Source organism: Eulemur rufifrons, chromosome 28 (genome assembly GCF_041146395.1).
Source record: "Eulemur rufifrons isolate Redbay chromosome 28, OSU_ERuf_1, whole genome shotgun sequence".
Taxonomy (NCBI): domain Eukaryota; kingdom Metazoa; phylum Chordata; class Mammalia; order Primates; family Lemuridae; genus Eulemur; species Eulemur rufifrons.
Window position 1 is genome coordinate 43,293,464 of NC_091010.1, and position 26,627 is coordinate 43,320,090.

Consider the following 26,627-nt stretch of genomic DNA (forward strand, 5'->3'; position numbering starts at 1 on the left):
CCTGTGCTTTGGGTGTCATATTAATGAAATCATTGCCAAATTAAATATCATGAAGACATTTTGTAAGTAGTAAATTATAATTCAGAAGGTCAGTCTGATATTACTAAACACAGCATTTTCTATGTGCCATTCAGCCTCCAGAGTTATTTAAAATATGAAAAATCTTCTTCTCTCTTCTAAGGTTTTCTAACCCACCAAGGAAAGAGAAACCAGATAACTAATTTTGGAACTTGATAAGTGTCAGTTAATTTGAAGAATACATTAGTGCTGGGTCTTGAGTGGGAGAGTGGTTGTGAATTAAAGACAGTACTTACAAGGAAATTTATAGCATTGAATGTATATGAAGAAACTTCCTTTCATAAAAAGGAAAATGATGTAAAGTCAGTAATCTAAGCATCTACTTTAGGAAACTAGAAAATGAAGAGCTAATTCATTCCTAAGTAAGCAGAAGAAAAGAAATCATAAAAACTAGAGCAGAAATCAATGAAATTGGAAATCGGACATTAAAAAATAAAAAGACTGCCTGTTTCTCACACCCTCACTAACAAATTAAAATTTTTTCATTTGCCAACCAAGGTTAATGGAGGATAATGTAAGTTAAATTTGTACTTTTTATTTTTAAGCTATTTTCGAAGTTTAATAGCTATTTCCATTTATTAATGTGTAACAAGTCCTATTAAATTATTTACCATGTTTCTAGTACCTTAGAAGTTTACCTGGCAACCTGGCATATTGTTCAGTAAACACCAGGAAGTTCTTTAATTGTATGTGTAATATGAACCCAATATTTTAAAGAATGACTTTTGAATCCACATGTATATGTGTGTTTATAATTATATGCTATATTTTAATTTACACCTATGCACACATACATGCATAGGGATATACACACAACTATATGTGTGTGTTAAATTACAAATGCATGCCAAGTATAAATAGCTTTCTCTAGATGAGCTTGGAAAAGGTTCTTGGGTTATGTCATTTCTCATCTTACTTCAAAATAGAAAGAAGGGAGAAAGAAGACTAGAATTTGTCACACATACATTTTCACCTGCTGATGCTGTACAGATGCTATGAGACTTATCATTTGAGTCCCAAAACATCAAATTACTATCACATGTATATTATGTGTAAAACATACACATAGAAATTAGAAGAATAATAGAATCTGGTGAGGCTTTCCAGAGATGTTCTCGTCTGGGGAGATAATCATTACACTCAGAACACATGAGTAGCAATATGAAACCATATATTCATAGTCAATTCTAAATTTGATCGAGGGTGAAAAGAGCATTCTAGATCTTTACTTGGCATTTACAGTAACACTCAAGCAGAACAGGAATTCCAACACTTAATGTCCATTCCTAACTGTCACTGATCCTGTCAATATAAAGGTTAGAGTTGCCCCTGGACACAGGTTCTCTCTTTCAAATGCAAACCTCCAGTAACTGTTGGTGACCCTCCTCCAAGAGAGCTTCCCTGCCCTCTTCCCCTTTGTCCCTGTCTGTGCTTATCATTATGAGGACCAGCATGGCCTCTGGGGACTCTGTTTACTTTAATTTCTTACTTACATTATGCACAAAAGAAGGAAAGTCTGCAATCTGATTCAGCAATTAATAATACTTTTTATTTAAAACATGCACAGGAGAAATGGTTCTGAATTATCATACATTAATCATTTTATTGTGGTTTCTAGTGATAACATATTAACAACTCAACACTAGGTAAACATTGTCACATGTGGCAGTAAATGCTGTGTTACAGAGTATGAGGAAGAGCAGATATAGATAAAATTGTGTGTAAAATTCCAGAAAATCACATTAATGGACATTGGATGTTCACTGCATCTTAAGGGAATGGGGCAAAGTGAGACAACAGGTCAGAGAAGACATCCCTAATAAGAGCAAGGAGGTGGAGGACGTCATTGACAAGAGAGAGAGGCAGAAGACAGCCATAGCAGGCAGATGATCTGACCTTCGTCACACAGGAATGAAGCAGATCTTGTACAAGGGTGGCAATGAAAGAAACACACCAGAAATCGAAGTGGCATTGAGCTTCTTTGGATCAATCGAAGATTTTAGGTTAAAGTTCTGTAAAATGCTGGTCAGGAATAAAAACAGCTCCATGCGGGCCAGTCCCTCTCCCACACAAATCCGTTTTCCTGGAAGTAATAAATAGCAGGGGGAGTTACTAGTGATGTGCAACTGTGACTGTAACAGGTACTGTGTTTGTGACTGTCCCTCTTTGATGAATGTTTGGATGGAAGAATGAATTGATGGATGGATGGAAAGATGACTGGATAGACAACTGAACAAAGAATAGGCACACTTGCCATCCACCCGACATCTGATCTTAACAAAGACCCCTCATTCAACAAATGTTCACTGAATAACAGCTCCACACCAAGCAATTCATTAAGTAATCCCACATTATAACAGCTCCCTTGACAGTTTGAGTTTAAATCTATATATCTACACAGCCACATCCATATTCTCATGTTTCCTGTTCCCAGTATGAAATTCCAGGATCTTTCCTTCCACTCTTCATATCCTCTATGCTCAGCTCAAGCCATACACGCTCTTCATCAGCCTCCAAACAAGAAGATTCAAGTTTTATACTATGCTGTTCCCTTTAGCCAAGATGTACTTTTCAGAGACTAAATTCAGGTCACAGGTCAAATACCATTTCTTCTTTGCACTCTTTGTCATGCGCTCAAGTAATAAAACCTTGCCCTCTCTGGGTTTCCACAGCATAGTATTATTGCTTTCAATGAAGCAATGAAGTTCATCTGGAATCATAATTGCCTATTGATTAATTTCATTTATTGATTTTCCTATTGTGCTAAAATGTGAACTCCTCAAGGGAGGTTTCCATCTTTATCATTTTGGTATCTACACTGCCAGATATAAAGCGGGCATAAAAGGTCACAGCATAGAGGAGTTCCCATGGCCAGACACTCAGGACACACATGGAAAGAGTGGAGATCCAATATCCAAGATGCATGGTCATGATTGGAGGAACAGCAGGGTGCTGTGGAATCATTGCAGAGGATCCAGCCTCATTCACAATGTTTCCCTGGCCCCATGGTTAGTTTGCAAATGTTCTAACATCCCTGCTTTGGAGCAAATGCCCTGTCTTCTCTCTTTTCCATTTTCTCTGCCTCCTTTGAGGTAGCTACTGTTAGAATGTTGCTTACTCCAGCTTATTATGCCTCAGTGTGGGGTATGAGAAAGGGAGAAGCTGACAGCTTCTCCCTCTGTCCCCTACACCCAGCAGCCTGTGCTTGGCTTTCCTCTCTCACAGCCCAGTCCTACTGAATTACAATGGGCTGTTTATTCATCTACTTTCCTAAGTGGGGGTGAGGCCCTTTAGTGCCCTTTCTGTACTTCTTTTTTTTTTCTTTTTGAGTTTTTTTCTTTATTTCAGGATATTCAGGGGTACAAATATTTTGATTACATGTTATAACTTTGCCTCACCCAAGCCAGGATTAGAGGCGTGCCATCCCCCCACAGAATGCTCACTGCATCCATTAGTGGTGAGTTTACCCACCCCCACCCCAAACCCCAATGAATATTAATATCATGTGAGGACCTCAGTGTTGATTGGTTAGTGCCAATTTGATGGCAAGTGCATGTGGTGCTTATTCTTCCATTCTTGTGATATATGACTTCAGAGGATGAGATCAAGCTCTATCCAGCATAAGAGGTGCTAAATCACCATTGTTTTTTGTAATTGAGTAGTATTCTACAGTGTACATATACCATATTTTATTAATCCACTCACGGATTGAAGGGCACTTGGGTTGTTTCCACATCCTTGCAATAGTGGATTGTGCCACCATAAACATATGAATGCAGATGTCTTTATTATAGTATGTCTTTTGTTCCTTTGGGTAGATGCCTAGTAGTGCTATTGCTGGATCAAATGGTATTTCTATTTTTAGCTCTTTGAGGTATCTCCAAATTATTTTCCACAGAGGTTATACTAATTTGCTGTCCCACCAGCAGTGTAAGAGTGTTCCTATCTCTCCACATCCTAGTCCCCATTCTGTGCTTGTTGACATGTGAATCCCCAAAGCTCAGATGGGTGGTGAGGACACCAAGTGGAAGACATGCAGTGAAACTGCAGAATGAGAACCTTTGCAGTGGCACATGAGGAAAGTCTGAATACGTTTTGCATTCTAGGAGGAGTTCTTGAGTATTTCAGTGATGTATCCAAGGCAGAATTCAATTTATCTATACTTCAGCTTCCTGATTATGAAGAACTGGTTCAACTCCCCAGAGCACCATGATGACTCTGGCCCAATGATGAGGATGTCTAATGATGAAGTAAGTACATAGGTGTTGGCAGTGGTGCTCCTGATCATGGAGCATTTCCACCAGCCCCAGAGGAGAAACCATGTAAGTTCCAACTAATCCCAAAAAGTTTTCTGGTCCTCTAAAATAACAAAGGAAATAAATTTCTATTACCTGCTGAGAAAGGCATGAAGAAGTTGCTTTTTTTAAAGTTGCCACTTTCATCCAGAAAATGACCAGGGTCGAACTTCTCTGGGTTGGGGAATTCTTTACCATCGTGCAGCACAGATGTCAGGGATGGTAATATGGCTGTGCCCTGGACAAAATAGACATAGGTAAACCAAGTTATGAAGGTGTCACAAAGATATAAGAAACAAGAGTAATTACCTAGATAAATCTTTTGATCTATAGCTGAAGAAACACAGGTCCAAAGAAGAGCAGGAACATTTCCAGACACACAGACCCAGTAATCAACAAGGATGAGTTTAAGACCAGTGGTGATGATCTTGCTGCAGTGCTCTCCAGTCACAGCTGAAATCCTGAGTGCTTGGTCACTGCGGTGATAAACCTTCTGACTCTGTTCTCCTTATCATCAAGGTTGGAAGCCAGGGTCTATCCCCACAGGCTGCACTATTTCATCACTTCAGTTTTCACACATCCTATATATAGACTATGGTGTAAAACTGAAATCTCTGTTGGCACTTAAAATACCCAGGGTACCTGTTCATAGGACTCTTTTAAACTAGATCATATGATCTAGTAAAGTTTAAAATGACATCATCTAACTTGAAAACAAGAAGTACAGTAACAAGAATAAAATGACTGAGTGTTTATCTTTCCCAAGCAGGTTTTTTGTCTTGATATAAAATCATGAGGGAGATATTCATTAGAGATTGATCGTAACTTACAACCATAGAAGGGAAGATGAAATTAGAAAAATGCTCACTTTGTGACTATTCAGGTCAGGATCATCAGTTAAAGCTGAAATTATTGGGTGTGTCATGTGGGAAGCAGGATTTACATAAAGTCTTAAAGTACCGTGCTGTGGATATTTATTAATTATACATAAAGAGCAAAACCTCTGCAATGCAGAGATCTGGCAGATACCACCTTGTTACTGAGGAAATGAGCATAACCAATAATGGCACAAGTGACATATGTGCTCCACCTCACCAATGAGATTCTGTGGGATACTCAAAGCACCTATCCCTTATTCTTGCCAAAATCATAATTGGAATCTAATCTTTAGAAAACAATCACACAAAAACAATCTAAGGAAAATTTTAAATGGCTGCTAGCTTGGACTCCATAAAAAGGTCAACATACTGAAGAAAACAAACGAAGGAAAGGAACTGTGTTCTTGGTCACACAAGACTAAAGAGCATGATAAGCAAATTATATGATTGTTCCTTGACTGGTTGGTAAATGGCAAGAGAATAAAAGCTAAAATAATTCTAGCGAAATTAGAAAAATTTACATATAGGCTGTATATTAGATCATATTATTGTAACAGTAACTCCTCAATGTGAATGCTATTTTTATTAAGTTAGGAGAAAATCTTTAATTTTGTGGCCTACACGGGAAAGTGCTGATATATACAGAAATGGATAGAAAGATATAAAAGTAGATATATACACACACACATATATGCACACATATATGTCCATATGTGTTTTAATTCTATTTAGATTAAATTTTTAAGTTCAAATATGGGGAAAATCCATCCCTAAATTTGTAATATTAAATGTCTATAATTTAATTTTTAAAATTATTTCTCTGTTGAAATAAGTAATGTATGAAAATGTTTCTTAAAGATATAAAAGCAGATATGCTTTCAACAAATGATACTCAAACACCTGGAAATTCATAAGAAAAAATTGAAGCATGACCATTACTACTCCACATCATAAATGAAAATTAACTTGAAATGTGTCTTTATCTAAATTGTAAGTGCTAAGACAATAAAACATCTATAAAAAGATAAAGGTAAATCTCTGAGCCATTTGGTGGCAAATATTATTCAGATATGGGGCACAAAAGCACAATCAGCCTCACATCATTGCATAAATTTCTATTGAACAGAATTGTCTTCCACTGGGCACAAACATAGTACTTGCAAGACCATGCACGAATTCAACCTACCTCCTATTTTGGCATAGCCCATCAGTAAGAATATTTTTACAAATACCAAAGAATACCATTTTTGACATATGAAAACTATATGAAATTTAAATTTCATTATCCACAAAAATTGGCACATATCCTTCCTCATTCTTCACACTTCACAATTCACTTTCGTGCCACACTGGCAGAGCTCAGTAGTGCAGCAGAAAACCTATGGCCTGAAATGTCTAAAATATTTACTATGTGGCCATTCCAGAAATAGTTGACCAACTCCTGTCTTAGACCATTATCTCCACCTAGATTAGTGGCTCCAGGCTTTGGCAAAAGCACCCATTTATCTCACTTGTAGGGGATAGAATTAGCCACACAGAGCTGCATATTTCTATACTAGACTGTCCTGCACAGAAGGAAATGAATGAGTCATTCCTTGGGCTCTGGGCTCTCTCCATTCAAAACTCACCAGGCACAGCAAGAGCTGCCCAATGGCCTGGTGAATAGGAGATCTCAGCAGATTCAGCACTCCCCAGGGGCATGTTCCCAGTCCGATACAGTGGATGGAGGTGGGGAAGTGGATATCCCTGTCTGATTCCTCAGTCTATTTCTCACATAGATAACTACAGGAGACCAAGTTTCATTACTATTACCCTCAGACCTGAATAGGGAGAAGAAAATTCCTTCTTAGCTATGTCCTTCGTGAAAACAGAATGAGCTGAAATGCTAATCCTTGTACCCAGTCAGTGACCTCAGGGAGAGCCCCATAACCCCTTGGTGCAGTTATCAGTTCTATCTCCTCCAGGAAATGACGTATTTGCAACCTTACCAATCTCATTTATTTTTGCCCCATGAAAATACAATATTTACATATATATATACATATATATAATTTTTAATTTTAACAATATGTCCTAGGTCAGGTGGAATAGGGTTGCCTGCAGCATAGCAACTAGAACATCTCGATGAATATGGAAACCGTGTGAAAAAGGCATTGTATAGCTGCTAAGGAATAAAATTGGTCTCAAGATCCAGAGATGGGAAAACATCAGAGAGATACGCTCATGGCTATAGTTAACTATCGACTGTGTTCACATCATGTCCACCTTGGAGTCAGGGCAGGAGATGTTGCAGCATTATGACTGCCATGGGAGGAGAATGCTCCCTTTCTGGAAGAAGATAAACATCACCCCAAATTCTGCATTGTTTCATATATAATATCTGGAATTTATCCAGAAGGTGTGAGACATTTCAAAGATATATCTAAATGGTCAGAAGAAGAAAAGTAGGGGGAGGAGAAGGTCATAAAAACAGACGCACATTAGGGAACATTTCTCACCTACTTTTACACACCACCATAATCTTGATACCAAAACTCTGACAAAAAAATTATGAAGAAAAGATTAGAGACCAAAAGTCCTTACGAATAAAAATACAAAAGTCCCTCTATAATATGGAGGAGATCAAATCCAGCTATGTGTATATACTTATACATATTTACTGAGCAAGTGTGGCCAATATATAATCATACCAAGAGACACCAAGAACCATTTGATAAAATTATCCACACATTCATGACAAAAATTATATAAAAAAAAAACCAGACGGGAGCAAAATTTCCTAACGTCATAAAGAATATATACCCAAATCTACTTAAAGTGACATGCTCGAGGATAAAATACTAAACCTCCATCACTTCCCACCCATCAGAAATGAAACAGGGATGCCCACTATCACCAGTTCTATTCAACACTGTTCTGTAATCCTGACCAGTTCAATAATACAATAAAGAGAATTTAAGGACATAAGAATTGGAAAATAAAAATAAAACAAATAATAGCTTAAACAGAAGGATAATGTACATAGAAATTCCAGATGACTCTACCAACATATTATTAATCAACTTAGCAAGGTTACTACATATGAGGGCGTCAGAATGATAAAACCAATGGTATTTCCAGATAGCAGGTATAAAGAAATGAAGAGGGCATTTTCGAAGTTTATAGCAGCAACTAAGTACTAATTCTTCAGGAAAAATCTGGCCAAAGATTTGCAAACCACAACACTGAAAACACATTACTGAGAAGAATAGAAGAAAGTCCAAATAGATTGGAAGCATAGCCATACGCATAAATTGAAAGATGTAAGGAATCAAGATGTTAATTCTTTCCAAATTGAACTATAGATTTAATATGACCCTATTAAAACTCCCAAAGAGTGTTTTGGGAAAACGACAAATTGATACTTTTAACATCTATTTGTGAGTGTAAACACTTAAGAGTAGCCAAAACAATATTAAAGAGGCAGAACTAGCTTGGAAGACTCGCATTGCCAGGAACCAAGATCTGTTATAAAGCTTTATAACTGCAAACAAAAGAGCACTAAATCCATCAAGCTGTCACATGTATGAATTTTGCACTTTCTCATCTTGTGTTGGTAGGGAATTGGAACCAGACTGTGAATTTGGGGGTTTCAAGAGTACTGAGGTACAGTGTAGGACCAACAGTTTACCTTGGGGATCAGGTAGTTTCGGAATTTAATGTCATGGGTCACTGCATGAGGCAAACTATTGGGGACCAGGTCAATGTATCTCTGGATCTCGTGCACCACAGCATCCATGTAGGGCATGTGGCTCCTGTCCTGCATGCAGGGGCTCCGATGTCTGCCAATCACACGGTCAATCTCTGCCTGGACTTTAGCTGATAAGACACAAATAAGTGATGGAAAAAGAGAAAAATGGCACATATGTTATAGCAATTTAAGATTACATGAACATGAGGAAGGTGTCTCAATAGCATTATGTACATGAGTTATATGCCCATATGTACATCTAGACTTATACTGAGATTTGCCATAATATATATATACATACCACTCTCCTGCAAACTAGGTATCACAATCCATTAGTACATACCTATACATTTAGCATCCAGGACAACTTTAACAAATAATAAATATAGAACTATGTTGCTCCACATTTATTTTATGTACAATAAACATAAAATATTTCAAAAAAGAAACACAGCATTATTAAGTCAAGAAATTCCAATCCTTGCAAAATGAAAAACATAAAACAAATATTACATTAATGACAAAATAATGTATGGAGTTTTAAAATACATTGTAATGGATCTATATATGTGCATGTGGTTTGTTTTTCTTTTTTTGAGTTTTAAAATGAGTTTTATTGAAGTGTAACTTACATACAAAAAGTTGCCCATTTTAAGTGTATAGTTTGATGAGTTTTAACAAACTGAAGACAGTCTTGTAACTACCACCATAGTCAAGATATGGAATATTTTCATCACCCCAAAAAATTTCCTTTGGCCCCTCTCAACTTCCTGGATTCAGGCAACTACTGATGTGCATTCGGTCACTACAGTTTGGTTTCCCTAGCATGTCACAAAATGGGAGCATAGAGTATATAGTCTTTGGGGTATGACTTTTTCCACTCAATATGACACTTTTAGGTATATGTGTTTTTTCTGTGTGTCTGTGTGAGCGCGTGCATATGGAATTTAGAATAGTACTCTATTTATCATCCCATTCTCAAATGTGGCCACTCTGAGCATTCTAGCAGCTTCTTCTAAATTGATGTTAATATTTCTAAATAATGTTTCTATTTCTTCCATAACCATTCTTAAATAATATTTAAAGATTTCCTGGTATAGGAGATGAGAATTTTAATCTCCATGTCCACACCATATATAGACACACACACACACACACACACACACACACACAGATACACACACACAATTCCTCTCACTCTATTTAACAAAATATATTTAGACCACAATTTCTGCTTATATCACTATTCATTGTTTACATCATTCTGACTACATAAATATTCTTCCCTGCTAAGACAACTATGATTACATCATAGTTTTAGTACTTTCTTGGGCATAAAAATGTCTTTTACTTGAATTCATAATTTCTATAGCTCAAGTTAGAATTCCTTTCAAATGCTCAGGTGGATGTTTCAAACTCCAACTAATAATTATTGGGAAACCACAGACTATGGATCACTTCTCCCTTGTTCTTGGAGTCTCCCCTCAACACGCCTTATCCACCAAGCCCACTCTGAAGTGCTGGTGCACAGCAGCCTCCCTGACATGCTCCTTCTCCTACAGGAGGTGCCCTGACAGCTGGAGTTCATGACATCCTCTGACTTAGTTTCAAATATTAATATTTAGATGGAGCTCAGCCTCCAGTATTGGAGAAAGAGAAAATAGAGTATAAAGTTTGTGGCAATCCCACGAATGTCTGAACATATCTTTTTCTTGTAATATGCAAAACAATGTTGAGAATTCCGGTAATTTCTGAACCTATTCCTTTATACATGACCTAATAGAATTCTCTGAAAGATTTTATGCTTTTCTCTTTTATCCTGCTGTTCCAAAAATTCCATGACCTGGTAACTTGGGGTACAAGTTTTTATTTCATTCACTCTACTGAATGCTTGGAGAGAATATTCTACAAAGATGGCAAATATAAATAGCTTTTTCTAGAGTTTTCCTCCTTCTGGAGTATACAAAAGACGGAGGACCCTAGCAACATCTACCCAACATCTTTTCTGCAATTCACCATGCTCATCATCTGTGCTCATACCTGTGACCTCTGGGTGCTTCAGCAGGAGCAGAAGTCCATATCTCAGAGTGGTGCTTGTTGTCTCTGTCCCAGCAACAAATAAATCAGTTACTGTGCTCAGCAAGTTTTCCACAGTGAACTCAGACTGTGAGTTGTTCTTTTCCTAGGAAACATTTGATAAAATTATCTGATCAATTATTAACCAGAACATTTAATTACAGTGAATTTAAAATACCTAACATTATTATAGGTTATACAACACATAACCTGAATCATTTATTACTAGACAACACTACCATATGGCAGGGTAGAAACTGTAGATCAGTTGACTGAAATTTCATTTCCTACTCCCTGTCCCTGGCATGCCTATAAATTTTGTTATGGAGAGTATTCTCCTCTACGTGAGCCCTGCAGCATATTTCTTTCTCCAAAAACTATAATCAAAAGTGTATCGGTGTCCATTCTGCATCCATTTTGTGTTGTATACAAGAATACAACAGACTGAGTGCTTTATTTAAAACAGTTGTTCATTTCTCATGGTTCCAGAGGCTGGAAAGTCCAAGAATCTTCATGCTGTGTCATCCCATGGCACAAGGCAGAAGGGCAAGAGAGGGCTAGAGCAAGTGAGCAAGAGGGGGCCAAATTTGCTTTTCCAACAAATCTACTCTTGAGAACTGACTTGAACGCTAGTTCTGTATGAAGGGAGCAGAGTCCCCACATTGTGAAGAGCAAAAACTGCTGAGGTCCCTCTGGCACTTTACTGGAAATGTTGTCCTACAGGTCCCAGCGTGGCTTCAAGATTTCTGAAATGCCTTTGGGGTCATCCTCTTAGTGTCTTGATAAATAGCACCTGCCTCCTTTCTATACATACTAATCTTTTCTAGCAAATGATTGCTTGGTCATTCCCTTGGTTTGCTCACCTAAAGGTGCCTTTTTATTCTTTACTTGGCCAGGCTGGAAATTTCCCCAATTTTACCACTGTTTCCCTTCTTTTTAATAAATTCCAGCTTGAAAACATCTCTCTTCTCTCAGTCTACTGCAAGTGGACAAAAGAAGCCATGCAACACCCTGAATGCTTGCTGTTTAGGTATCCCTTCTATGAGATATTCTATCTAATTGCTCAAAAAATCCACATTCCATGAAGCCCTAGGGCATGAACACAATTCTGCAAACTTCTTTGCAACTTTGTTACAAGGAAAACATTTATTCCAGTTTTCCATAACTTGTTCCTCATTTCCATCTGTCACCTCATCAGAATGGCCTTCAATATTCCTTTTTCTACCAATATTCTGAACAATACCACTGAAATAATCTCTAAGATGATTTAGGCTCTCTGTACAAACTCTTGTCTGCTACTGAGCCTACACTAGAATTGCCTTTAACACTCCAGGCATGGCAATCTAGGCTTCTAGGCTTCTCCCTCAAATTTTTTGAGCCTCTACCCATTACCCAGAAAAAATAACCCCAAGTATGTCAACTTTCACCACTTCTATTCAATATAATACTAAGATCCTAGACAGAGCAATTAGTCAAGAAAAAGAAAAGTCATTTACATAGAAAAGGAAGAAGTAAGACTAATTCTATTTGAAGATAACATAATACTATGTGAAGAAAAGTCCATAAACTCCATAAAGAAAATAACTAGAGCCAATAAATGATTTCAGCAATATTTCAGGGTACAAGATCAGTGCAAAACCAGATGTGTCTCTATAAGCCAATGATGAACAATCTGAAATTAAATCAAGGAAATAGTTAAATTTACAATAGCATCCAAAAGGAGAAAAGGCCTAAGAACCTTAGGGGAACCTTAGGAAAGACTCATACAATGAAAACTGACAACTGTTGCTCACAATAATAACAATAATAGAGAATGCCTAAATAAATGGAAAACCACCCCACCTTCAAGAATTGGAAGACATCATATTATTAAGATGGCAATTGCTTTCCAAAATGATGTGAATATTCAACATACTCCCTATCAAAATCACAATGGCCTTTTTGGCAAAAATGGCATAGCCAATCCCCAATTCATATGTAACCACAGTGGGAGGACTCGATTTCCCAACTTCAAAACTTCAAATCAAAGCTATAATAATCAAAATACTATGATATTGGCATGAGGAGAGACATCAAGAACAATCATACAATTTGAATTGACATCTAGATATAAACCTTAATATGTATCACCAATTCATTTCTACCAAGTATGGCAAGACCATTCAATGTAAAGAAAGAGTTTCTTTTTTTTTTTTTTTTTTTTTGAGACAGAGTCTTGCTCTGTTTCCTGGGCTAGAGTGAGTGCCGTGGCATCAGCCTAGCTCACAGCAACCTCAAACTCCTGGGCTTAAGCAATCCTATTGCCTCAGTCTCCCGAGTAGCTGGGACTACAGGCATGCACCACCATGCCCAGCTAATTTTTTCTATATATATATTTTTTAGTTGGCCAGATAATTTCTTTCTATTTTTAGTAGAGACGGGGTCTCGCTCTTGCTCAGGCTGGTCTCGAACTCCTGACCTCAAGCTATCCACCCACCTCGGCCTAGGATTACAGGCGTGAGCCACCGTGCCCAGCCAAAAGAAAGAGTTTCTTCAACAAACAATGTCAGAACATCTGCATATGCACATGCAAAGGAAAGAAGTTGGCCCCATCCCTCACGCCATACTCAAAATAATTCTGAAAGTAGATGAAAATTCAAGGATAGGAACTAAAACTGTGAAAGTCCTAGAATAAAATATCAGGGTAAATCTTAATGCCTTCAGTTTTGCCAATGTATTCATGATTTGATACTAAATGACCAAAAGAAAAAATAGATACACTGGACTTCATCAATATTAAAATATTTGCACATCAAGGGACATAATCGAAATGTAAACAAACAGCCTACCGAATTGGAGGAACTATTGTCATATCATTTATTTGATATGGGTTAGTTAAACACTTTAATGGGTTTAATGTCAAGATTATATAAACAATTCTTACAGCTCAACAACAAGAAGACATGAAACTGAATTTAAAAAATGAGCACAGGACTTGAATAACATTTGTGCAAAGAAGATATGCAAATGAGAAACAGCATGTGAAAAGATGCTCAATACCTTTGGTCACGAAGGACAAGCAAGTCAAAATCACTTTAAGTGACACAAAAATTACAAAATTACAAGTAGCAACAATTATGTACAGAGAGGAGCCCTTGCCAATCACTGGTAAGAATGTAAAATGTTGCATTCACTGCAGAAAGGCTTAATTGTTTTTAAAAAAGATAACCCCAAAATTGCCATGTGACTCAGAAATTCCAATCCTTAAGAAAAATGAAAAATATCCATGAAGAAACATGTACTCAAATGTTCACAGCAGCATTATTTATAATATAAATAACACAAATGCTTATAAACTGATGAAGCTTAAATTATTGTATGAGTGCATGGAAAATTATTCAGCCACAAAAAAGAAAATCATAATGATACATTCTACAATGTAGGTCAGCCTCCAAATCACTATGTTAAGCTAAATAAGCCAGAAACAAATGGTCACACACACTCTGAGTCCTTTTTGTATGCTATGTCCATGATAGGCAAATCTATAGAGGCAGAAAGCAGATTAAAGATTATATTACTACATTAAGGGGTGGGGAATGGGAGTGATCACGAATGCATTTGGTATGCTTTCTGGGATGAGGAAAAGGTTTCGAAACTAGAGAGAGCTCGTGGTTGCACAACATTGTGAATACAATAAATGCCACTAAAGTATACACTTTATATAGGCTCATTGCATGTTACATGAACTTTGCTTCCATTTTAAAATGTCAGCACTTCCTGAATTACTCTACAGATTTAATGTGACCCCTGTCAAAACATATACTGTCTTCTTTGAAGATTGACCAGCTTATGCTAAAACTCATACAGAGATGCAAGGGATTCAGAATAGCCAAAATAGTCTGGGAAAAGAACAACAAAGTTGGAGAACTCATACTTTGTCATATGAAAACTTAATGAAAAGCTACAGCAATTAAGACTTCAAGATACTGCACAACTGGCATAAGGACAGACATATATATATTATATATATGACAGACATATATATGTATATGATAGGCATATATATATTATATATATATCCATGGACTAGAATTGAGAGCCCAAGAATAAACCCTCACATTTGTAGTCTGTTGGTTTTTGACAAGGATGCCAAGACAATTCAATAGAGAAAAAATAGCCTCTCAATAAATAATGCAGTGATGACAAGATTCATGTTAAAAGGTTACCTGATAGACAGCAGCCTCAAAGTCCTTATCTGTGCAAATTCATTTTAGGTTACACTCAATTAAACCTTCCCTCTTCCATCTACCTACTTTTCCCACCACACACTCCTATACCTTTACATAAAGCATTTAACCCATCTAAAATACCAGCTCCTATAACTCACTGCAAATATTTTCAGGTCTATTTCAATCTGCAGGACATGGAGGAAGCCCACCTAGGTTGAGCCATTCTTTTCCATTCTTCCATACACTGTATGCAATGATGCTGCCCATCTTCATCTAATGGCATCATATGTTATATTTTCTAACTACTTTGCAATTATTTCCATTTCATATGAGAAATACATTCTATACTCTTCAGGTAGATTATTTTTATTTAAACAAATCAATGCATTCTACCTACGAGATAATTTAATTGTACATTTTCTATGATGGTTAGTGTAGATTCATAAATACAATATTTATTTTATATGCTTGCCAAGAACTGAGGCCTGACCATTTAAACCCAAGTACATTAAATAACTACTCAATGAACCACACAATGGACAAACAATCAAATAACTGAACTGTTGCTAACATTTTACCTGCTCCATTTTGATCAGGAAACAATCAATAAAGTCCCGAGGATTATTAACATCCAGTGATTCTTGGTGTTCTTTTATTTTCTCCAAAATATAACTTTTTATAAGAGCACTGTTTTCATATATTTTCTTATGAATTCCAGGGAAATAATCAATGAGAACAGGAAAATGATTACAGAGCTAAAATAGAGAACAACAATTTGTTTAATAAAAAACATGTAACAAAAATGTATATACCATATACCAAGCCATGCTAAGAAATTATAGGTATAACTATGTGTAAAACATGGTGTCCATATTGACGAAGATATTTTTATTGTGCATGTAAAGTAATCCTCTATGCTTACAAAAAGATTTGAAGGAAAAAGTCTGACCTGAGAATCAAAAATGTTAATCATTTCCTAGACTCATACATCATTTTTATTGCATAAAACACTTTTCCATCAGTTCTCTTAATTTTCACACCAATTCTTCCCTACACCTTGTAAGTAAACACGGCATGGATTATTAGCATTCACATTTTGTAGATGACAGCAGAGGTTAAGGGAGTTTGGGCAACCTGATTGAGACCAAAAAACTGGTCCTTGCTGTTTTTCTTTCTTTAAAGCAGCCTCAGAAATGGAATCAGCATTTTAGAAGGGGGATTGTTCTAAAAAGTATCGTGAAAGCCAACAGTACATCAGACTAATTCAATAACTTCTCTAAGACCAAACAATTATTCCTTAGGCAGAGTGTACATCATGCCAATTCAGCACAGGGTAACATTGTGATGCTTGTTTCTGGTTCATGCACCATAAAAACATTCATTTTGTCATTTTTAACACAGTTAGCTTATCAGCTAGGTTCCCATCTGAGGCATCAAACACCCCTGCATTAGGCAGTGTTTCCTGACAGTTTCTATGGTCCCAAATAGTCGCAGCTCTTGCAGGAGATATTCTCTTCTTAAGTTAGGATACCTTTGCCAAGTAATAGGATGAAGAGGTCTCTAAGTGTTGATGACAAGACATGTGGGTAATGGAAGTCTTCAAAAAGGGCCTGGATGTGCATCGAATAACATAGGCGTATTTGGGCTGTCACCCAAGTACCTTATAGAAGTAGGGCTTTGGGGGTGAGTGGAAAAGTCACTGGTCAGGGAGCTAATGGGCTCGAAATCCAGCCCTACATTTAGACATTCACTTTCTGTGTGTAAAATAAAGGGCTCAGCCATCTATCCCAGATGGTCACTTCATAAATCTCTGGGAAGTCCAGCAGTATTCAGACATGCACCTGACAGCTTGGTCCATGTAGAATTTTGGATTTGTCAGAGAAAAGAGCATAAGTGGTTTCTCAGGAAAAAGAAATCCCAGACTCACCTGGATCCATGGGGAGCTTTGTATTTGGAAGTTTTTATTGAACCTCTCCATCAAGGTAAGAAAAATCTCATCTTTGTAATCAAAACGATTCTGGAAAATGATGGAGCATATCACATTGCAGGGAGCACAACCCAGGATAAATGTGGGATCACAGGATGAGGCTAAATGAATTCAGAACAATTTTTAAATACCATTAAAATATAAAATAATTTGCCTTTGTAAACAGGTAAAGGTAATTTTGACATTTTAAGCAACATCTGATCAACAATTTCCCCTGACATCAAAAATTAAATTCAGCACACGTGAAATCAAAACACTTCACTTTTACCTTAAACCTGATTTGAACATTACAACCTCACTGGTTAATTAATGGAATTTCACATGTGGCAATACACATCTATTGCCTTTACTTATACCCTTTTAAACCAAAGTGTATATCATTTTGGAAGGAAAGAGAAAACATTTTTAAAAGCAAATGATCCAAGATTGTAGAGCAGATTCACATCTGTCTTCAAAGCCTGTGAACACTAAAGCACAGAGATAGAAAAGGAGTGAATAATTTGGATGTGCAAAGTATTTATATATAATGAATAGCTGAAAGAATCCTATGTTGAAACAGTAGAAACGAACTAAAGAGAGAGAGACTGTGGGTGAATTCCTGCACTGTAAAGAACAAATGTGAAAAGTACAATATAGCCATGTTACAGGAGATGAAAAACTAATATAAATGAACACTAAATGTAAGATGGATTTGTGTATCTCATAAAATAAAATGAGTAATTTTTATTTCAAATATAAATGCAAGTTAGGCAAGCCAACAAAGTATTGATAAATGAAGTCTTTTCATTTCTCACTTCAATGATTTTTTAAAAACTTCCTTCCCTAGTAAGTAGGCCTCCATAATTTCCAATCATCCTCCAAATTTAATTCATTAGAGCAAAGCCACTCTTTGTGGATTCTGGGATAATGCTCTCCATAGCCATCAAAAGAAGTATGTTTTAATAAATTTTAAAATTTGACCATAACTTAAACCAAATCTGTCATATTACAGGTAATGAAATTAAATTATAAGAAAGGCTGTCTTTTTCTTTTGGTAGGGTGTCTTTAACATGAAAATGTTGTAATTAAGTGATCAGTAAATGTTATATGTAAAATTTCCCAAACACACATCTGAAGACCCTAAATAAGAATGACCTCAATCAAAAGTGTTCCAAATAAATGGTAGGACAATGAACAACAGGAAACCTGTTGAGTTAGCTGCTTCTATGTCAGGCTCCTTTCAACATTACAGGTCTCTAAGCTTTCAGAAAAAGTTGTATTTCAGCCAAAGAGGAGGAAGGTAATTTCCAAAGTCTTGGGATTGTATCTGTGTGTGCGTGCCTCTGTCTGTATGTGTGTGCATTGGCACAGATAAAATCTGATTTTCAATCTTTCCTTTCACTTCATTTAAAAGAGAGAATTTTTAAAAGGGTAATTTAGAATCCGAGCTGAAAATCAGATTCACTGTAACCTGCCCTTGAAAGGTTAGTAGAATTGGAAATGGGAGGAAAATAATTACCATAAAAATCTAAACTAAATCCAGTAAACAGAGGGAAAAGAGATAAGAAAAACTGAAAACAGAGCCAAAGTACTCTTAGGAAAGAAAAGGTAAAGAGTTATTCATAGCAGTTAAAATCTAGTTAAACAAATAATTTATAAATTGTTATTTGTGTGTTTTTCAGAATTATACTACAAAATATATTTGCTCAAAAAAGAGAAATCCATACAGTAAGTAATGGTAAACAAGAAATAAGTAATGCTTGTATTTTTTGAATAGTGCTGAATCTCTACAGAAATAATAACTAATAAGAATTGCACTGAGATATACCTAAGCAAGTAAAACCATACATAGCATCCTCACTGGCCAGAACTGAGCAGGGCCTGGCAGAAACACCCAGACATGTCAGTGAGACTGACCATGCAAACATAGTACAATTGAATGAAAGCACAAGTCACGTGGCAGGTGCTCTGTAAGTGTGTGATAGGGTCATTCCCACCATGACCATTTGCCATGTATTCTCTGGTGAAATGTTCTGAATTAGGTAACTTACATTTATGCTATGGAAAAAGCATTGCTCTTTAGCAGTTTCTGAAAATGAACTCAAAACCTATACTCATGATTTCTGATTTGAAAACAAAGACACAAGTTAAGGAGAAAAATCAGAAAAAATGACCTTTTATGTCCACACTGCATACGCAATCATGCCTGTACACACAGCCCAGATGCACTCAAGCTCCCAGGGCTCTTCGCTTCAAACCTCCCTCCTCCACTATAGGGCTGACAACCAAGACTTGTAATGAAAGATCTGGCCACCCCGGAATGTGTCCAAGGATACCGTTAGAGAAGACAGCAGTCTGTAGAGGTCAGTGATACAGAGTAGAGAGTCACCCACCCTTAGTTTTTCTCAACTCTTCCACAAGGCAGTGGGCCTCCTCTTGGACACGTTCCTCAATGCTCCTCTTCCCCATCCCGAAATTCCGCAGGGTCATGAGGGCGAATCGCCGGATCTCCTTCCATCTATTTCCATTGCTGGAAATGATTCCTACAGAATGGGAAACAGAAACCAAGAGGGAAATTCCAGGCAAAGAGGAGGGAGCTAACACTCCATAGTCATGTGAGTGGCCCAAGCTCTGTCCAACCAAGCTATGTTTCCATCCTCCCTACCCACTTTACCACTGCTGACTCAGGCACATGTACACTTACCATGTCCTTTATTATTTCTTTCATTAACTGGGAGAATGGCTCTTCCAGAAAATTCCTCTCCATGATCAATCAGGGCTTCCTTCACCGCTTCATATCCATGTAACACCACAATGGGCTTCATGCCAAAGTACACAGTGAACACAGGGCCATAGACTTTTGAGTACTGGGAAATGGAAGCAGAATGCAAATAACAGCAAAAGAAGTCAGTATTTGGTCCACATTTTGTGTATTATTCAGACTGATATTATCACCGTATTATTAATGTTTTTATTCTGCCACACAGATTCAAATACACCTGAATTTTATTCATAAATATGATCGTGATAGTTATAGTCGCCACTTGTCAATGAACTCCAGTGTGCCCTGCAATGGTCCAGACAATTAGTAAACAGATTACAATTGATTCTCACATTGCCAATCCCATCAAAATACCAATGTCACTTTTCACAGATCCAGATAAATTAATCCTAATCTTCATGTGAAACCAAAAAAGAGTGCAAATAGCCAAAGCAAACTTATGAAAAAGAGCAAATCTGGAGACATCACCTTACCTGAATTCAAATTATATTACAAGGCTGTAATAACCTGAACATCATGGCACTGGTGTAAATGTAGAGACATAATCCAATGGAGCCCAGTAATGACCTCAGATATAAAACCATATAGCTATGACCAAATGAATTGTCACAAAGCAGTCTAAAACATACTCTGGAGAAAGGATGTCCTATTCAATAAACAGTGCTGGGAAAATTAGATAGCCACATGCAGAAGAATTGAGCAGGATCCCTCCCTCTCTTATAACATAAAAAACTTAATACAACATGGATTAAAGACTTAAATATAAGACCTAAAACCATAAAATTTCTAGAAGGAAAATTAGGAAAAGCTCTTCTAGACATTGGCTTAGGCAAAGAATTTATGAGTAAGACCCTGATGGCAAACACAGCAATAATAACAAATTAATAAATGGAGCAATTAAATTAACCAAAATGATTGTACCGCTATAATATCCTGAAATTAAATAAATAAATAAATAAATAAGGATAGCTCACAGCCAGTGCTTGCAAGACTTAGTGTGTGTATTTCTACGGTTGCTTTATCTGCCAGTAGGGGGAGCCACTAATGTGTTATTCAGGGCTCTTTCACCACACTTGGAAGGCTGCTCCTGTTGGAAGGGGTCAATTGGTGCAATTGCTAAGGTCTCTGGCCAGATTTTTTCTTCCCTGTCCACAAACCCCAATCCTGGCAGCTGCCCGGACGTGGAGAGCAAGCCCTGGAGTTATGATATTAGATGACCAAAGCCAGTCCAGTGGGCCAAATTAACAGGCCAAAAACTATTGTTCAGCACCAAAGCACCATAGATTCACACTACTCGCACAGGGAAAGCAGCTTTCCTCACTTCCCCCCATCTGCAAAGGAAAGTCGCCGGGCTGCTGGAGGAGTGTTGCCAGGTACCACCATCATCCCCAGCATCTGCGGGCGGGCGATCCCACAGATGGTGGTCCCCCACCCCTGGAGAACTAGCACTGAGGAGAAGCACTCAAGAGTCACCTGCTGACACCAGCCTGGCTATCCAAATCAACAGGTTATACACGATTTTTTAACACCAAAGTCCTGGGTATTAATGCGAGCTATACATAGAAGGCAGCTTTTCTCACTTCTCCCCACGTCCAAGTGCCTGCCACACTGGCACGAAAGTCCCCAGTAAGGGGGAGGGGTGCTGCCTGAAACTGCAGCATTCCACAGCATCTCCGAGTAGTGCACCAAAAAATTAGCACATGCCCACCTTTGGACAGCTAGTGCTGGGTGTGACCACTCAGGAGGTGGCTGATATCAGTCCACTGGGCTGAATCAACAGGATGCCAGCTGTCTCATCTGCATCACAGTCCCACAGTCTCACATCTGCCTAGACGAGGGTCCTGGTCTTTCTTTCCCACCATGAGCCACCTAATCATCAGTGGCTTTCAGGGGCAGAACCACCTTTTCAGCATTCACCTCCCTTGTTCTGCTCCTGCTGACTACCAGGGTGAAGTGCCTGTCTCCAAACTGCCTTACCCAGTAATAGGAAGTAACCACTCAGACCAGTCCCTCCCCTGCCCAGTGTGGTCCCAGCACAGAGCACCAGGGAGTTCAAAATGTTTCTCACTATCGTCTCCTCTCCACAGAGCCTGTCCTCCCATGCCAGGACTTTGCACCGACTCCAGGCATGTTCCTGTCTGAGTGGGTGTGTAGGTCAGTGGAGAAGCCGGGCATCCTTCTGTGGGTCAGATCACACTGCCCTGGCTGGCCAGGCAGACATGGCTATCCCACACTCGATTCCCCATTGTATATCTGGCACTCTCCAGTCTTTGCCACCATATCTCCTATTCACCTTTTTTCCCACCTGCATTGTGTGTCCCATGCTGTTTCTCTGCAGTTTCACAACACTGTTCTTGGGGGGGAGTGATCCACTCATGTGTAGCCATCTGAATTACTCACCTACTTCTCCAGGAACAGAAAGCCAAGAGGTGACCACTAATCTGCCATTTTTTTCTCTCACCAGAAGTATTTTAAATATTTTCTAGAACTAGTTTCATGAATCATTTTGTTCTTTGAAAGGACTTGAGACATTTTCTATACCAGTGATTTTTTTTATTTCAAAATAGTATGGGGGTACAAACTCTTTGGTTCCAAAACTACAAAGAAGAACCGGTACCCATACTGCAGAAATTAATATACAACATTAAAAAAGATGGAATCCTCCACAACTCCTTCTATGAAGCCGATATCACTTTGATACCAAAGCCAGGAAAGGACACAACAAAAAAAGAAAACTACAGACCACTATCCATTATGAATGTAGATGAAAAAATTCTCAATAAAACCTTAGCCCAATGAAGTCAACTGTACATCAAAAAAATAATTCATGATAAGCAGATGGGCCTCATCCCAGAGATGCAAGGAGGGGTCAACATATGCAAATCTATAAATGTAATTCACCATATAAATAAAAGCAAAAACAAAGACCATATGATCCTCTCAATACACACAGAAAAACCATTTGACAAAATTCATCACCCTTTTATAAGAACTCTTAAGAAAGTAGGCATAGATGAGACATTCCTCAAATTTGTTAAAACCGTATACAACAAATTCACAGCCAACATCATACCGAACAGGGAAAAATTGAAAGCATTCCCCCTTAGAACTGGAACAAGACAAGGTTTCCCTCTATCACCACCTCTATCCAACATATTGCTGGAAGTCCTAGTCAGAACAATCAGACAGGAGAAAGAAATCAAGGGCATCCAAATGGGGGCAGAAGAGCTCAAAGTATCGCTGTTTGCTGACAAGATGATATTATACATAGAAAATCCCAATGATTCAACCAAGCGTCTCCTGGAATTGATAAATGAATTCAACTAAGTCTCAGAATGCAAAATCGATGCACAACAATCAGAAGCTTTTATATGCCACTAATAGTCAAGCCAAGAATTAAATCAAAGATGCAATACATTTCACAATGGCATCAAAGAAAATTAAATATTGAGGAATACATTTAACTAAGGAAGTGAGAGACCTACATGGGCAAAATATATTTTATTTAAAAATGGAAGTCCAATAACTTACAATTTTGCAGGCCACTGAAGGAACATAAAGCATACTTACATTGCTGAAAGTTTTCTTCCTGTTCTTGATATCAAGCTGTAGGATATTTCCAATAATTGGGAGAGGAGTGGGGCCAGGAGGGAGCTTCCCTCTCCCAGAGCTCTGTCTCCAGAGGAAGAGCAGAAGCAAACTGGAGAGACAGAGCACCAGAACCACAGCTGGGTCCATTGCAGCCTTCTCTTCTAACCCAGACAACAATGAGTTTGCACCCCAAGGCTTTTATAATGCTCCCTGCTAATTCAGTGTGTGTTTTTCACATATAAAGTGGTGAATCACCTAGATCTGCTGATGTTGTCTTCCCAGTGGACTTTGGCCCACTGAAAGAGATAAACATAAAATGTTCTCTTGCCTCCTTCTTTCCTTGACCCACCCTGGACATTCTGGTTTAATTGTACTGGATTGCAGCCCAAGTATATAAAATAAAAAACAGGGTTCCCCCCTTTCCATCACTGCAGAGGTGAACGTTGCTCAGAACAACTGGTGGAGGAGCCAAACTCAGAGATTTAGTGGGGAGGGTTTAAGAAACTATGGCTTCTCCACCTCACAATCTCCTCCAGAGACAGCTGCTTCTGATGTTTTTGGTCTGTCACTATCAGAAACAATAGAATGGAATAATGCACACCAAATAACAGCTGCAGATGCAATAGAGTATGGGAGGCAGGGAAATCACTAAACAGACCCACAGCACAGAAGCACCACAATGTGCTGAATGGAAGCTGACTGACATTCAGTGGCCATGAGGATCTCAATATAATCCGAATGATGAAAGTTACAGATCACTAATGATAGTGCTTGTGCAAAGGCATGTTCTGTAAAGATATCATCATATTATTTCTAAATTAACTAATGCAGTTATTTCCACCTGTTTTATTAAGAAAAATTATGTCAAGACCCAGCTACACAATGTTTTATCAGTCATGTTTACAGGGATTCTGACAATTTACAGAGAAATTTCACACACACCATATAACTTTTGATTCTCTCAATTTTCCTGAAGTAAAATTATTCTCATTTTGGGGAAGGGAACGCTGGGCCTTAGAGATTCAGTACTTTGGCCAAGGATACACAGACTGTAGGCAGAAATGCTGAGTCCAGAATCAATAACCCAACAATTGCACCCTACCCGCAAATAAAACATTCAGTTCAACCGAGTTCACCAAAATTTACATATTGTGTACTAAGATTCAATATTTCATTATTGAACCTAGTCAGTGACTTTCAACTTGAACATTAATTTAGTTAAATGTTACAGCACTGATTGACTAAACTGGAGGTCAAAAGAGTTTGGTTTTATAACCTTTAAAACCTCAGGTCGTACATATGTGACGAACACATTATTCAGAGCAAAGAGAAGAAGGAATTTTCTACCTGACTCACATTGATCTAAAAGAACCACACCAGCTTCTTTGGGTAAAATAAGCTCAATTGCTCTCTGGAAAGCAATCATTTCATTCCCTGAGACATAGGTGTCCCTGCTCTGCTCTTCCTCCCTTCTGCTCAGCTGAGGCTCCTAATGGACCGTTTTATAGAATGAAAGAGTCATCGACAATTTAAAGGGATCTCTCAGAAAAACAGTTCTAAGCTTGGCTTCGTTATTTAGGAATGAACAACTGGCAACTTAGCTAGATAAAGTGTCACCAAGGCATCAGCACAAGACATCAAATTATTAATAGAATCTCCATGGTCCAACTTCCAGCTCAGTGACATCTCATATCCCATCCCACAGAATTCCCATCTTAGCGTAGTTCATCAGGACATCATCAGTATTAAGCCCCCCACAGTCAAAGAGTAAAGCAAGCCTTTGCTTTGCTAGAGTTGTGGATTAGAGAGCAATACTACACTGTCTTGATTACTATAGCTGTATAGTAAGTCTTTCAGTCCGCTAAGGCAGGGTCAGTCTCCCATCTTTGTTCTTCTTCTTTAACATTGGCTATTCTGAATTTTTGGCCTCTCTATATAATCTATACAATCAGATTGTTAATTAAAAAATAAAAAAGAACTTGTGTGGATTTTAGCTGGGATTGCATTTTATCCATAGATCATATTACGAAGACTGATGACAATAGTGAGTCCTCATTTATGAACATGTAATATCTCTTCATCTATTTAGGTCTTTGGTTTCTTTCATCAGAGTTTTGTAGTTTTCTCCATATTATCTTGTACATATTTGCTCACACTTATACCTAAGCATTTCATAATTTTTGTACTAATATAAGTGATATTATGTTTTTAATTTCAAATTTCAATTGTTCATGGCTAGTATGTAATTCACTAGGAAATTAATTCACTGCTATACCTTAGGCTTATGTCCTGAAACTTTACTCTAATTGCTTATAAATTCCAGAAGATTTTTTTCTCACTCCTGCTTTGTTTTATATTTCTTTTTTGGTGTTTCTGGGGGTTCTTTTATTCTTTGGGATTTTCTACATAAGACAATTATGTGATCTGCAAATGACAATTTTGTTTCTTCCTTTTCAATGATAGCTTTTATTCCCTTTTCTTGTCATTGCCTTAGTTGGATTTCCAGTATATTGTCAAACAAAGTGGTAAGAGGAAGCACCTTGCCTTGTTCCTGTGATTAGGCAGAAAGTTTCAATTTCTTACCATTAATGGTGATGTTACCTATAAGGTTGTTGTAGATGCTCTGGAACAAATTGAGAGAATTCCCCTATAATTCTAGCTTGCTGAGAGTTTTTATCATGAAGGTGTGTTGAATTTTGTGAAATACATTCCACATTTACTAATATCATCAAGTGACATTCTCTTCTTTAGGAAGTTGAAGTAATGGAATACATTCATGGATGTTCAAATATTGAACCAGTTACCTAAAATAAATCCCACTTGGTACTGGTATATATAATAATTCCTTTTATATACTGCTGAATACAATTTGATAATGCTTTGTTGAGGAGTTTTGCATCTGTTTTCATTAGATATATTGGTCTCTAGTAGTTCTTTTTTTAATAATGTCATTCTCTGGTTTTGGTAATAGGATAATGCTGGCCTGATAGGATCATTTAGGAAGAATCCCTTCTGCTACTACC

At 37.6% G+C, this 26,627-nt stretch overlaps 1 protein-coding gene across 2 annotated transcripts; it reads right to left on the reverse strand.

Annotated features, from left to right (window-relative positions):
• Nucleotides 1-1,584: 1,584 nt before the first annotated feature.
• LOC138376066 (cytochrome P450 2C20-like) lies at nt 1,585-23,892 on the reverse strand. Of its 2 annotated transcripts, XM_069460052.1 has the most exons (9): nt 23,584-23,892; nt 19,936-20,098; nt 19,625-19,774; nt 17,193-17,353; nt 15,844-16,020; nt 11,022-11,163; nt 8,922-9,109; nt 4,470-4,611; nt 1,585-2,161 (listed from the first exon to the last, which is right to left on the reverse strand). In XM_069460052.1, the coding sequence occupies exons 1-9, from the start codon at nt 23,749-23,751 to the stop codon at nt 1,980-1,982; spliced, it is 1,473 nt and encodes a 490-aa protein (XP_069316153.1). In that variant the 5' UTR covers nt 23,752-23,892; the 3' UTR covers nt 1,585-1,979. The 2 variants fall into 2 exon arrangements, with proteins under 2 accessions (XP_069316153.1, XP_069316155.1); XM_069460054.1 differs by lacking the exon at nt 15,844-16,020 and having other exon boundaries at nt 1,587-2,161; nt 23,584-23,890.
• Between the last annotated feature and the right edge of the window lie 2,735 nt (nt 23,893-26,627).

Coding starts and splice junctions, on each gene's coding strand:
- LOC138376066 (XM_069460052.1), bottom strand. CDS start 23,751: ATGGACCCAGCTGTGGTTCTGGTGCTCTGTCTCTCCAGTTTGCTTCTG. Junction 19,775..19,935: donor AAGAAATAATAAAGGACATG/GTAAGTGTACAT, acceptor CCCATTCTGTAG/GAATCATTTCCAGCAATGGA. Junction 17,354..19,624: donor AGAGTTGAGAAAAACTAAGG/GTGGGTGACTCT, acceptor GAATTCATTTAG/CCTCATCCTGTGATCCCACA.